The following is an 11,109-nucleotide window of genomic DNA, read 5'->3' as shown; positions in this document are numbered from 1 at the left end:
AGCAGGAGGAAGATAAAGCTGGAAACTGGACTCATCTGACCACAGAATCTTCTTCCAATTCCTGGCTGTCCAGTTCTTACGTGCTTGGGCCCAACTACACCGGGCTAACTTCCGCCTCTCATTGATCAGGGGCTTCTTGACAGACAAACATTTTTCCACCACTGCAGAAGTGTTCTTGAATTAACTCATCAATTGCAACTCTACGGCAGTTCAGTTTCAAACTTTTCTCTTGCTGACATTAATGTTTTACCAAAGATTAACATCAACACAGATGCTTTGTGACACAGACAGACAAGGATGAAGAGATGTTGACAGTATTCTATTCATGGGTGTGATCTTACATAGAGTCAAAAGTCACAAAGCTTGGCGTGCAGAATGGATCTCTCACTCCTCCTAAACTGCAAACATCCAGTGAAGTATAATACATGACCTTGGCAGTGTGGTAGCAGTTGCCTCCACTAACCCCATCAGGACAGGGACAACTGAGTGACCATGAGAGGAGTCAGGATGCTGCTTGAATGGGTGATACCATGGTTCATCCTCAGCCTCAGACTATCAGCAGCCACCACCGGTATGTAAACCAATGGGACAGAATGTGAGCTAAGATGAAACCTTATCCAACTGTATAACCTTGGAGTGTCTGTTAGGCACTGAGTGTCTATTAAGTATAAAAGGCCACATCCTGTGAAGAACAATTGATCAAATGTAGAAGGTTTTTCTATTTTTTTTTTTTTTTGTGCATACTGGATGATAGAAATGTAAACACAGTCTGCTTTTGTCTGACTCTGTAATAGTGTGCAGTTATGATCTAAATGTTTTTTTGTTTTTTTTCAGTTATGGTTCAGACAGTGACCAAAATGCCAATAGTTACAGGTAATAATTTGTTTTTTTCAAAGATGAAACAAAACTAAACTTTAAAAAAAAAAAAAAAAAAAAAACATTTACACTACGAACTGCTGTGTAAGGAAAGTTTTTTGCTCCGCAAACTAGAGCTGAGATCCTCTCACAATGGCCAGTTGTGCAGCATATGGGGAAACTACCACTTCAAGACTTTCGATGGAGATTTCTTCGATCTTCCATTCACTTGCAACTACATCCTGGCGCACCAGTGTAAAGGCAGCTATGACAGTTTTAACATTCAGCTCCAGCGACAGGACATAAATGGTGTTATCACTGTTCAGAAAGTCTTGATGAAGCTGGATGTAGTTTTGGTGGAATTAACCAGCACTTCCATTAAAGTCAATGACAACCCGTGAGTTTGTTTGAATAATCTCAACTTTAATTACCAGCTGGGTACACTAACTGTTAATGTTTAATCATGAAACTGTTATGATTTCTTTGTCCTCTCTAGTGTCGATATGCCATTCAGCCAGACTGGCATTTCAATAGTAAAAACTGCTGAGTCCTATGTTCAAATCGAGGCAAATCTGGGTTTGGTCATCATGTGGAATCAAAAAGATTCCCTCTGGGTATGTGTATTCACAGTTTTTGTTTGTCTGTTTGTTTTGGGTTTTTAAAAATCTGTTTACATCATACATTTTTGTATATGACCTGACTGGACCATTCTGTAATAAATAAATTACCTTGAGCACAATTTGAAAGATTACCAAATTGAATTAGGGGACTTTATCATTTCTTTTAGCCCATGTTAAATCAAAATCTAGTTGTGTAGGTTCAGTGCCTTTCTAAAGGGCATGGCAACAGTTTGTTTTTTCTGGCAACGCTGATCTGATGGGAAGGTCTATAAAAATCAAATACTACCAAGGTTAGTGTAGCAATGTGTCACTAGTGTGTTAAAATTTATATTTTGTATACTTTAGAAATGTTAAAGAGAACAGCACACAATCACTTTTAGAGAGGCTCGATTATTAATACATGGAGACAGTAGTTGACAAAGCAAACTTCAGATGGAGATTTTAAATTAAAATAAACCATGTTGTTCCTATATGGCAGAACACAAAAAGCTTCACCAGACACTGCACAAAGGGCATCTGGCAAAAATGTAACACTGGGGGATTTCATCTTAATATCTGTGCTTGAATTTTTTTTTTCTAACTGGTTTTAAGATCGAGCTGGATGCAAAATTCAAGAATCAAACCTGTGGCTTGTGTGGCGACTTCAATGGAATCCAGATTCATGATGAGTTCATTCAATCAGGTAAATACAAAATGTTGATGTTTACAACTAACTGAAACACTGAAATCAGTCTTTAAACTTGATAAACCATCCCTTTCCTCTTCAAACAGGGGATTCTGTAAATCTTGAACTGTATGCAGCGCGGTGGAAAGTCAATGGTCCCACTGACAACTGTGAAGAAACAGCCTCTTTAGCCAAACAGACTTGTGCAAAGCAGGTATGGGAAAAAGTGTTTGTTTTTAATGACTTCATATTGTTTAGGTGCTGTTTAATAAGATATACTGTTACCCACAGACAAAGACCTGTGAGAGCCTGCTTACTGGACCTGCATTCCTCAGCTGTCAAGACCTGATTGACACCGACTCCTTCATTAAAGCCTGTGAGGAAGACTTGTGCTACTGTAGCAGCAATACTTCATGCTTGTGTTCGACAATATCAGAATACTCCCGACAGTGTTCTCATGCTGGCGGGAGCCCACAGCAGTGGAAGACCACACAACTATGCGGTGAGAACAGGAATAAGAATTGTCCATTCTCAAGCTTTGATTTTGTTACTGAAGTTACATCTCAATCTGTGCTTCTAAATTTACATTTTTGTATGCTGAATAGCAAAAACATGCCCCTTCAACATGGAGTATAAAGAATGTGGTAATCCGTGTACTGACACCTGCAGCAACCCTCGGGGAAGCCAAACGTGTGATGAACACTGCACAGATGGATGCTTCTGTCCATCTGGTAAGTTTCCTGGGTTGAAAACATCCATCAGTAATTTGTGGAGCTGAGTTGCCTGAAGCAATAGTTCGATATTTGTTTTCATCAATATCAGTGTAGGAAAGGTTATAATTTCACAGATGTTACGTGCTTGAATTATTTCCTGACCAAAAATAGACATCAGTGTGTCCTCTCTCTGGGTTCTCAGTCAGTCTATTTAACTGTGGGGAAGGGCAAGGTTCCACCTTAGGATCCCTTCCTTTTTACCAACACTACCAGTCAAAAGTTTGGACACAGCTTCTCATTTCATGTTCTTTTATTTCTATTTTCAGGTTTATTTACATTGTAGATTCTCACTGAAGGCATTAAAACTATAAATGAACACATGGAATTATGTAGTAAACAAAAAAGTATGAAATACATCAAAAAATGTTTTATATTTTAGATGATTACTGCTTTGCACACTCTTGGCATTCTTTCAATAAGCTTCATGAAGGGGTCACCTGAAATGGTTTTCCAACAGTCTTGAAGGAGTTCCCAGAGATGCTGAGCACTTGTTGGCCCTTTTGCCTTCAGTCTGTTGTCCATCTCATCCCAAACCATCTCAACTGAGTTTAGGGAGGTGACTATGGAGGCCAGGTCATCTGACGTGGCACTCTATCACTCTTCTTCTTGGTCAAATAGTCCTTCCACAGCCTGGAAGTGTGTTTGGGGTCATTGTCCTGTTGAAAAATAAATGATGGTCCCACTAAACGCAAACCGGATGGCATGTCATGTCGCTGCAGGATGCTGTGGTAGCCATGCTGGTTCAGTGTGCCTTCAATTTTAATTCCATATGTGTTCATTCATAGTTTCAATGCCTTCAGTGAGAATCTACAATGTAAATAGTCAGGAAAATAAAGAAAAACCATTAAATGAAAAGGTGTGTCCAAATTTTTGACTGGTAGTGTATGTCAGATGTGTTCCAATAGTTTTATACACTTTTATGCTCATAACACTGTTATTCGCTCTCCTGTTATGATATAGTAGAAATATAGAACTCTGTATTGTCCAATTTCAGCCTGGTTCAAAACTATTTCATATCAACAAACTTGTTTTACGTAAGAAAAAATCCTTATAATGATGTTGGGTATGTGATATATTGATTCATATCCTTTTGACCTGAACATTATTTTTGACGATGGGCCACATCTCGAGAAAGTTTAATTCACATTTGCATCACCCGCACATATATGACTCTTTTACAGGGTTGTGTAAAGCAACTTACTGTTGGTCTAAGACTAAGTATGTCATTATGCTTTTCCCAAGGGACCGTCTTTGATGACATTACACAAAGTGGGTGTGTCGCTGTGAACCAGTGCTCCTGCTTGCACAACGGTCAGCGATACGACCCTGGGGAATCCTACTCAAAAGCCTGTCAAAACTGGTAATTTTTACATTCACAACATGTGTTCATAAGATGGTTTGTGCAGTTGACATGACTGACCTCTATTGACAGCACCTGTTCTCGGGGTCAGTGGAACTGTCAGGATGTGGACTGTCCTGGTGTCTGCTCCGTCCGTGGCGGCTCTCACTTCTCCACCTTTGACGATAAAATGTACACTTTCCATGGTCACTGCTCCTATGTGCTCGCCAAGGTATTTATTCTGTCCTTTAACTGAGAAAGAAAATGACAGTAAATGTAAATAATAAAATAAAATGTAATTAAGTGTATTTTCTCTGCTTGACTATAGGATACTAATGGGACTTTCAGTGTCCTTGGGGACTTGGTTGAATGTGAAAAATCAAACAGGGCAACTTGCCTGACAACAATCACTCTACGACTGCGAGAAAACACGGTAAAACATATTTAAAGGCTTATTTATGTTGTTTTCTCCATCTAATATAAGTTGTACATCATTCAGATAATGTGTCCTGATGTACCACCTCACTTTGTCCTGCAGATGTTTGTAGTCGAAGCCAGTGGGCAGGTTTTACACAACAAACAGGTCTCCCAGCTTCCATTTTTCACGGGTGAATGTCTTTTATGGAATCACGACCCATAAGTGAGTTTGCTCAAATTGGAACAACTGATTTTGGATGAAACTTTTTTTTTCTTTTCAGATGAAGTCACAGTCTTCAAACCATCTACATTCTTTGTTGTAATCAACACCACCTTCGGGCTTCATCTTGAGATTCAGCTCGTACCAACCATGCAGGTCTACATCAAAGCCAGCACTTCCATTAAAGGAAAACTCAGCGGTGTGTTTTAAATCTGGAACAGAATTCATTAAAGTGTAAAGAATGAGCGCCTTGCATTCATCATTTTATTGACTAATGAATCAATGTGTCATTATCTTTATCCAGGTCTTTGTGGAAATTTTAATGATGTTGAAAGTGATGACCTCAGAGCAAGAAACGGACTGATTGAGGGAACAGCTGTGACATTTGCCAACACGTGGAAGACCAAAACAAGCTGCCCTGATGTGACAGATGTAGTTGCACACCCCTGCGATTTGAGTGCAGACAGAGGTAGGTTACAGACATCATGCTCTAGGTTTTAGAGAAGGACTGTGCACATTGATGCCTAATGTGCTTTCAAAGTTGAGTTATTTCTTTGCCATTAATGTTTAAAAACTCTATTCTGACCTTTCAACATATTGGAATTCAAGTGGTCTGAGAAGAAACTAAACCTCCTCTTGGCTCAATTTGAGGCCTTATAATATCATATCTTGTGATGGGAAGTTTTAGCAAATCACAATGCTTTTTCACTAAGAATATACAAATGCAGGACAAGATTCTGCCAACGGTTAAACAGTGGGGTTTGAATCCTTTGAATCCTACTTTTTAGCATGTTGCAGTCAGTGGGGTTCGGCTGAGAGCTGGGGGTGAAGTTACATTTTAACATCACTCTTCACAGTGCTCTACCTGTGAACATGTCTTTTTCTCTCTGCAGAACAATATGCCAAGCACTGGTGCTCCATGCTGTCAGACCCAGATGGGATTTTTTCAGAATGCCATTCTGAAGTAAACCCCGAAGACTATCAAGACGTAAGCAATGATTCTTATTCCTATTGCATACAGCCTAATGTGTGTGTACATATTTGTGGTATTTTACTTACTAGTGAACTATTTATATTTTAGTGTCTCATTTCACCTGTTGCTGCTCTTCTGTCTAGTCTTGTATTTATGACAGCTGTGCCTGCGAAAAGAGTGAGGAGTGCATGTGTGCTGCCATTTCCTCCTATGTCCATGCATGTGCTGCTGAAGGTGTCATCCTGGAAGAATGGAGGGCCAGCATATGCGGTAGGTTTAATCCAAAGCAGTTCGTGGTGGACTAAATTCAATCTGTCTTTCTTCAGTTTTTCTTCACTGAGTGACCTTTTCTTCTCTCAACAGACAATTACACAGAAGTCTGTCCTTCTAATTTTGTGTACGACTACCAGATGACAAGCTGCGGTCGCACCTGCCGCTCTCTCAGCCAGTCAGATTTAACATGTGAGGTTAACTTTACCCCTCTTGATGGCTGCGGCTGTGCTGAGGGAACTTATCTAAACGAGAAGGGAGAGTGTGTGTTGGCCAAACGGTGCTCCTGTCATGTCGGTGACATGGTTGTGCGCTCTGGGCATGTCATCACGGTGCATGGACAAACTTGGTGAGGATTTCAGTGTTTCCCGTGAATCAAAGCAGAACATTATAAACATTCTTAGTTTACTGATGGTAAACAGACAAGCAGACAGTAGATGAAAGAGAAACCTTAGGAAACCTTGAGGAAACTGTGTGTCATTCGGGTTATCTGAAGTACTCTTTTCATATACTCTTTAATATAAATACAAACAAAAATGTTTTGGAAGGTATAGTGAAGATGAACATAATGACCACTAGGGGGCACAGTAGTATTGATTTTCAACTGATTAATTGACGTATAGTGTTGAAGTTAACTGTCTTTTTGCCTAAGCAAAATCATTGGTGATGAATTTGATTCTCATTAAATATTTTTCATGGAACTGATTGGAATAAGTGAATGAATTTAGGGGTGGGATTAAATCAGCTTTAACTTCTTCCCACTCCCTTTCAAACATGTTGAAGTTTTGTTTTCCTCTCATTCTCTTTATAGGAGAAGCATGATGTACTATTTTAGTTGTTTTTGTGACTCATTCGTTGAATATTTTTAAATTACATTTTCAAAATAAACAAATAAATAAATATTAAGCATTATTCTTTGTATGCACTGAAGTATTCTACTTTCTGGCTTCAGGTCTCACCAGTAACACTGTTTATGGCAGCATTATTGTAGCAATAGATGTAAAACTGAATGCTAGTCTATATTTGTGCTAATAAATGTGTACTTTAATCTGTAATGTGTTCACAAATCTACAAGTGCTTTCAGATTTGAACATGGGTAAAAAGATCCCCCATTGTACACGCAGTGCCTTCTGCAAGTGTGATTTCGTGAAGCAGATGTTCTTGTTTCTGGTTTTCATGCAAATAGTGTAAATAAATGTACACAATTGCACATATAATTAAACGTTTAATGTATCCCAAATGTAACTGTAGATGGAATTGTAAGTGTACTGTCAAATGTGTTTCTCTTCTTTGTCCACTTTTCTTATCTTGCCTGTCTTTCTATGCATTGCAGCTTCTGTCATGGTGGAAGATTGGACTGTAAAGGAAGCCACATAAGTGAAAGTAGGTACAAAGCACTCTGACCATCGATAGTTAAGCACAGCATCAGCAACACCAAACATGCAGTAATGTCCTTTGTAACACATTGTCGTTGTCATCAGCATGCACTGCTCCAATGGTTTTATTCAACTGCTCAAACGCAAAGCCAGGTGACACAGGATCCGAGTGCCTAAACAGCTGCCAGACACTGGACACAGAATGTGTAAGACTGGGATAATAGTTCATGACTACTGTTAGATATTCTAGTCAAGTATACAAAAATCACACGTTTAATCAATTACTGCTGTGCTGCGTAGGTCAGTACACAGTGTATCTCAGGCTGCGTATGTCCTGAAGGCCTGCTGTCAGATGGTAAAGGAGGCTGTATAAAGGAGGAACACTGCCCATGTCTGCATAATGGAGAATCCTATAATCCTGGACAATCAATCACTGTGAGATGCAACACATGGTGAGCCTTTTACGGTGCACTGTAGAGCTGTGTCACCTCGCCATTGGTTGTAAGCTTCTGGAATTGTGGATACCCACGTAATAAATCTTCTTTATTTTAAATCTTAGCACATGCAAAAACAGACAATGGGAATGTACAGCTCACGAGTGTGATGAAACCTGTACTATATATGGAGCGGGGCATTACACCACTTTTGATGACAAGAAATTTAGCTTTAATGGGGACTGTGACTACATCGTCTCTCAGGTATAGTACAAAACAATGTTCAGTCTTTGTGACTCGCCAAATCCGTCTTGTGTTACTGACCTAAGAATCTTTCAGGATTATTGCGGAGATGATGACAAAGGCTCCTTCAAGCTGCTGACTAAGAACGTCCCCTGTGAAACCACTGGAAACATTTGCTCCATGAAAATCAAGCTCTACTTAGGGGTACGTAACTATGGAAGTTAAGTGCATTCACAGATGGAAAAAAAAACTAACTTTATCTCATAATTTGGAGAAAAAGGTTAAGGTGGTCAGTTATCTCTATGCTTTGAAGATTGGGGGTGATGGTTCTGGTTGATCCAACATACTGAATATGACCTTGATTATCCTTGTAAGTGGTAAAAGTCTTCACTTGTGAGAATCAGGTGTAAAGTTCTACAAGAGACAGAAATTATACCTCAATCAGCCACAACATAAAAGCACCTTGCACTGTAATAAGATTATTCATGTTATTCAGTTGTCAGTGGTTTCAGTGTTGTGGCTGATTGGTGAAATGCTGCCATGGATACAGTGTGTTGCACTGAAGGCAGCAGCGTGGACTGTGTTTCATATGTGCTTCCATTTTTAGAAAAATCATATTTAGGAAATTAGGATTTTTTTTTTTTTGGGGGGGGGGGTGTAATACACATCCACACAAACACTACTTTATTCAATTAAATTCTGTTTTTAAAATGCTCAAAATTGCTTTGCAGGATTCCAAATAATCGTACTTTGTTTCTTTCAGAATAATGAAATTCTTCTGTCAGAAGAAAATGCCAAAGTTATCAAACAAAGCAAAGGGGAGGACATACCCTTTAAATTCCACTCTGTGGGTTTATATATTGTCATTGAGGCAGAGAATGGTCTTGTTGTCATTTGGAATAAGAAGACAACACTCATGATCAGACTCAGCAGCAAATTCAAGGTGGGTGAGCACAAATTCGGATGGTCAGATATTAGATAATTTTACAGACCTAATTATTCTCATTGTATCCCAGGGCAAAGTCTGCGGCCTGTGTGGGAATTACGATGGGAAAATCAAGAATGATTTGACCACAAGAAACAAAGAAGTGGTAGTTAAACCGCTTGACTTTGGAAACAGTTGGAAAGTGCAAACTAAATGCCCAAATGCAAAGACTCAACAAAATCCCTGCAGTCTCTACTCAGATAGGATGGCATGGGCAACTAAAAAGTGCAGCATTATCACGAGTGACGTATTTGCTGCCTGCCATTCAAAGGTAAAAAAAAAAAAACAAAACTGGCAAGCATTGTCACATGGCAAATAATCTCTAAGTCACTGTAACTAGTAAATTGTGATTTCTGTATGAGTAGCTGCAGAATGTAGTTAGCAATCTACTTTTTTACATTTATAATGTCATCATTCAAAAAGGTGGAAAAAGAACACTATTATGATGCTTGTGTGAGAGACTCATGTGCCTGCAATTCGGGGGGAGACTGTGAGTGTTTCTGTTCCGCTGTAGCCGCCTACGCAGCAGCCTGTAATGAGGCCGGAGCCTGTGTGAAATGGAGAACACCCACAATCTGCCGTGAGTTCTTCCTATTTTGTATATGTTTATGTGAGGAAACTGAGAAAAAATGCTATGTGTGATGTGTCTGTACCTTCAATATATGTAAGTATGAGTATCTTATTATTACAAAAATTGCATACATTCTTTATCTTGTTAATATTCCTGTCTTTTCTTTAATTAGCTCTATTCTGTGATTTTTACAACCCTGATGGAGAGTGTGAATGGCACTATCAGCCTTGTGGAAAAAAATGCATGAAGACATGCAGGAATCCATCAGGAAACTGCTACAATCAACTTCCAGCATTAGAAGGTATGAATGACAAAAAAGGGCTCATATGTTCATTTTCAAGGTTAGAATTATTCAGTGAGAGGCTACTGACCATGCATGCTCTTTTCAAGTAAAATTTACAATGTGATTATGATTATGTTTTAAATTCAGCTGTTTATTGATGTGTTTACACCACTCAAAACTGTTCACAAGGTTGAGGTTAGATTTTGTGCCTGTACCCATTCTGTTCCAATTTTGCAATTTACAAAGACATTTAACTTTTTAAGGTTGCTATCCAACTTGCCCGCCTGAACAATCTTATTTTGAAGAAGTTTCTATGAAGTGTGTATCAAAGGAGGAATGTGGCTGCTATGATGATGAAGGGAAGCATTATAAAGAAGGGGACCCCATGCCATCAAAGAACTGTCAGAGCTGGTAGGGCACGTCCCAAAGATTAATAATAACTTTTGTAGAGTCTCTGAAAAAAATTAATTAGGTTGTCATATCATCATGTTACTACTATTTTATCTGGTATTAAACCAAATTAAATGTTGTATAAATTTAAATAACTTATATAAATAAGGCAATACTGAAAATACTCACAATAGCACAGAAACAAAGAACAAGTAAATGCATTTTGTTCTTAAGGTTATTAAAGATAAACCTTTCTTCTCTTGTTTCTCTTTCAGTTCTTGCAACTCGACAACCAGGGTGTGCAGCAATGATGTCCAAAGCAAGTAGAATAAACAATATTGGGCTTGTGAATGTTGCTTTAATTGATTGTCGTCACTAAGAAATGTAGCAGACAGATTTACTTAAGACACAACAATATGAACATGTCGAAACAATAATTTCTGTAATGTGCTTCTTTTGCAGAATGTTTTTGTTTATATAATGGGCAAACATACCACTATGGAAAAACAGTCTATGATACCCACGATGGAGATGGAACCTGTATCACTGCTGTTTGTGGAGAAAATGGAAATATTATCAGAGACATGAAACCTTGCACTACTACTGCTCCAACAACTACAACAATTTTTGTCTTTAGCACAACCGGTAAGAACAATACACTTAAGATCATAAAGCCTAGGTGTTTCTTCTTACAGG

General features: G+C 38.7%; 1 protein-coding gene across 1 annotated transcript in view; it reads left to right on the top strand.

Annotated features, from left to right (window-relative positions):
- Positions 1–408: 408 nt before the first annotated feature.
- The window catches only part of LOC111584083 (mucin-2-like), a 37,177-nt gene continuing 26,476 nt past the window's right edge, over positions 409–11,109 (top strand). The window contains exons 1-29 of the mRNA XM_055009183.1: positions 409–571; positions 835–873; positions 991–1,252; positions 1,352–1,469; positions 2,067–2,157; positions 2,247–2,353; positions 2,431–2,641; positions 2,745–2,870; positions 4,155–4,272; positions 4,345–4,483; positions 4,580–4,684; positions 4,790–4,859; positions 4,950–5,087; positions 5,193–5,357; positions 5,782–5,876; positions 6,005–6,131; positions 6,225–6,480; positions 7,465–7,514; positions 7,613–7,713; positions 7,808–7,959; positions 8,067–8,205; positions 8,281–8,388; positions 8,948–9,127; positions 9,201–9,440; positions 9,593–9,749; positions 9,913–10,041; positions 10,287–10,434; positions 10,689–10,732; positions 10,876–11,058. Coding sequence (XP_054865158.1) covers positions 493–571; positions 835–873; positions 991–1,252; positions 1,352–1,469; positions 2,067–2,157; positions 2,247–2,353; positions 2,431–2,641; positions 2,745–2,870; positions 4,155–4,272; positions 4,345–4,483; positions 4,580–4,684; positions 4,790–4,859; positions 4,950–5,087; positions 5,193–5,357; positions 5,782–5,876; positions 6,005–6,131; positions 6,225–6,480; positions 7,465–7,514; positions 7,613–7,713; positions 7,808–7,959; positions 8,067–8,205; positions 8,281–8,388; positions 8,948–9,127; positions 9,201–9,440; positions 9,593–9,749; positions 9,913–10,041; positions 10,287–10,434; positions 10,689–10,732; positions 10,876–11,058 — 3,877 coding nt within the window. The 5' untranslated portion in view covers positions 409–492. The remainder of the gene's footprint in view (positions 572–834; positions 874–990; positions 1,253–1,351; positions 1,470–2,066; positions 2,158–2,246; positions 2,354–2,430; positions 2,642–2,744; positions 2,871–4,154; positions 4,273–4,344; positions 4,484–4,579; positions 4,685–4,789; positions 4,860–4,949; positions 5,088–5,192; positions 5,358–5,781; positions 5,877–6,004; positions 6,132–6,224; positions 6,481–7,464; positions 7,515–7,612; positions 7,714–7,807; positions 7,960–8,066; positions 8,206–8,280; positions 8,389–8,947; positions 9,128–9,200; positions 9,441–9,592; positions 9,750–9,912; positions 10,042–10,286; positions 10,435–10,688; positions 10,733–10,875; positions 11,059–11,109) is intronic.

The sequence above is a fragment of the Amphiprion ocellaris genome, chromosome 3 (assembly GCF_022539595.1).
Source record: "Amphiprion ocellaris isolate individual 3 ecotype Okinawa chromosome 3, ASM2253959v1, whole genome shotgun sequence".
NCBI classification, from domain to species: domain Eukaryota; kingdom Metazoa; phylum Chordata; class Actinopteri; family Pomacentridae; genus Amphiprion; species Amphiprion ocellaris.
Note: the sequence above shows the minus strand (reverse complement) of the source record. Positions and strands in the feature narration are given on the sequence as shown.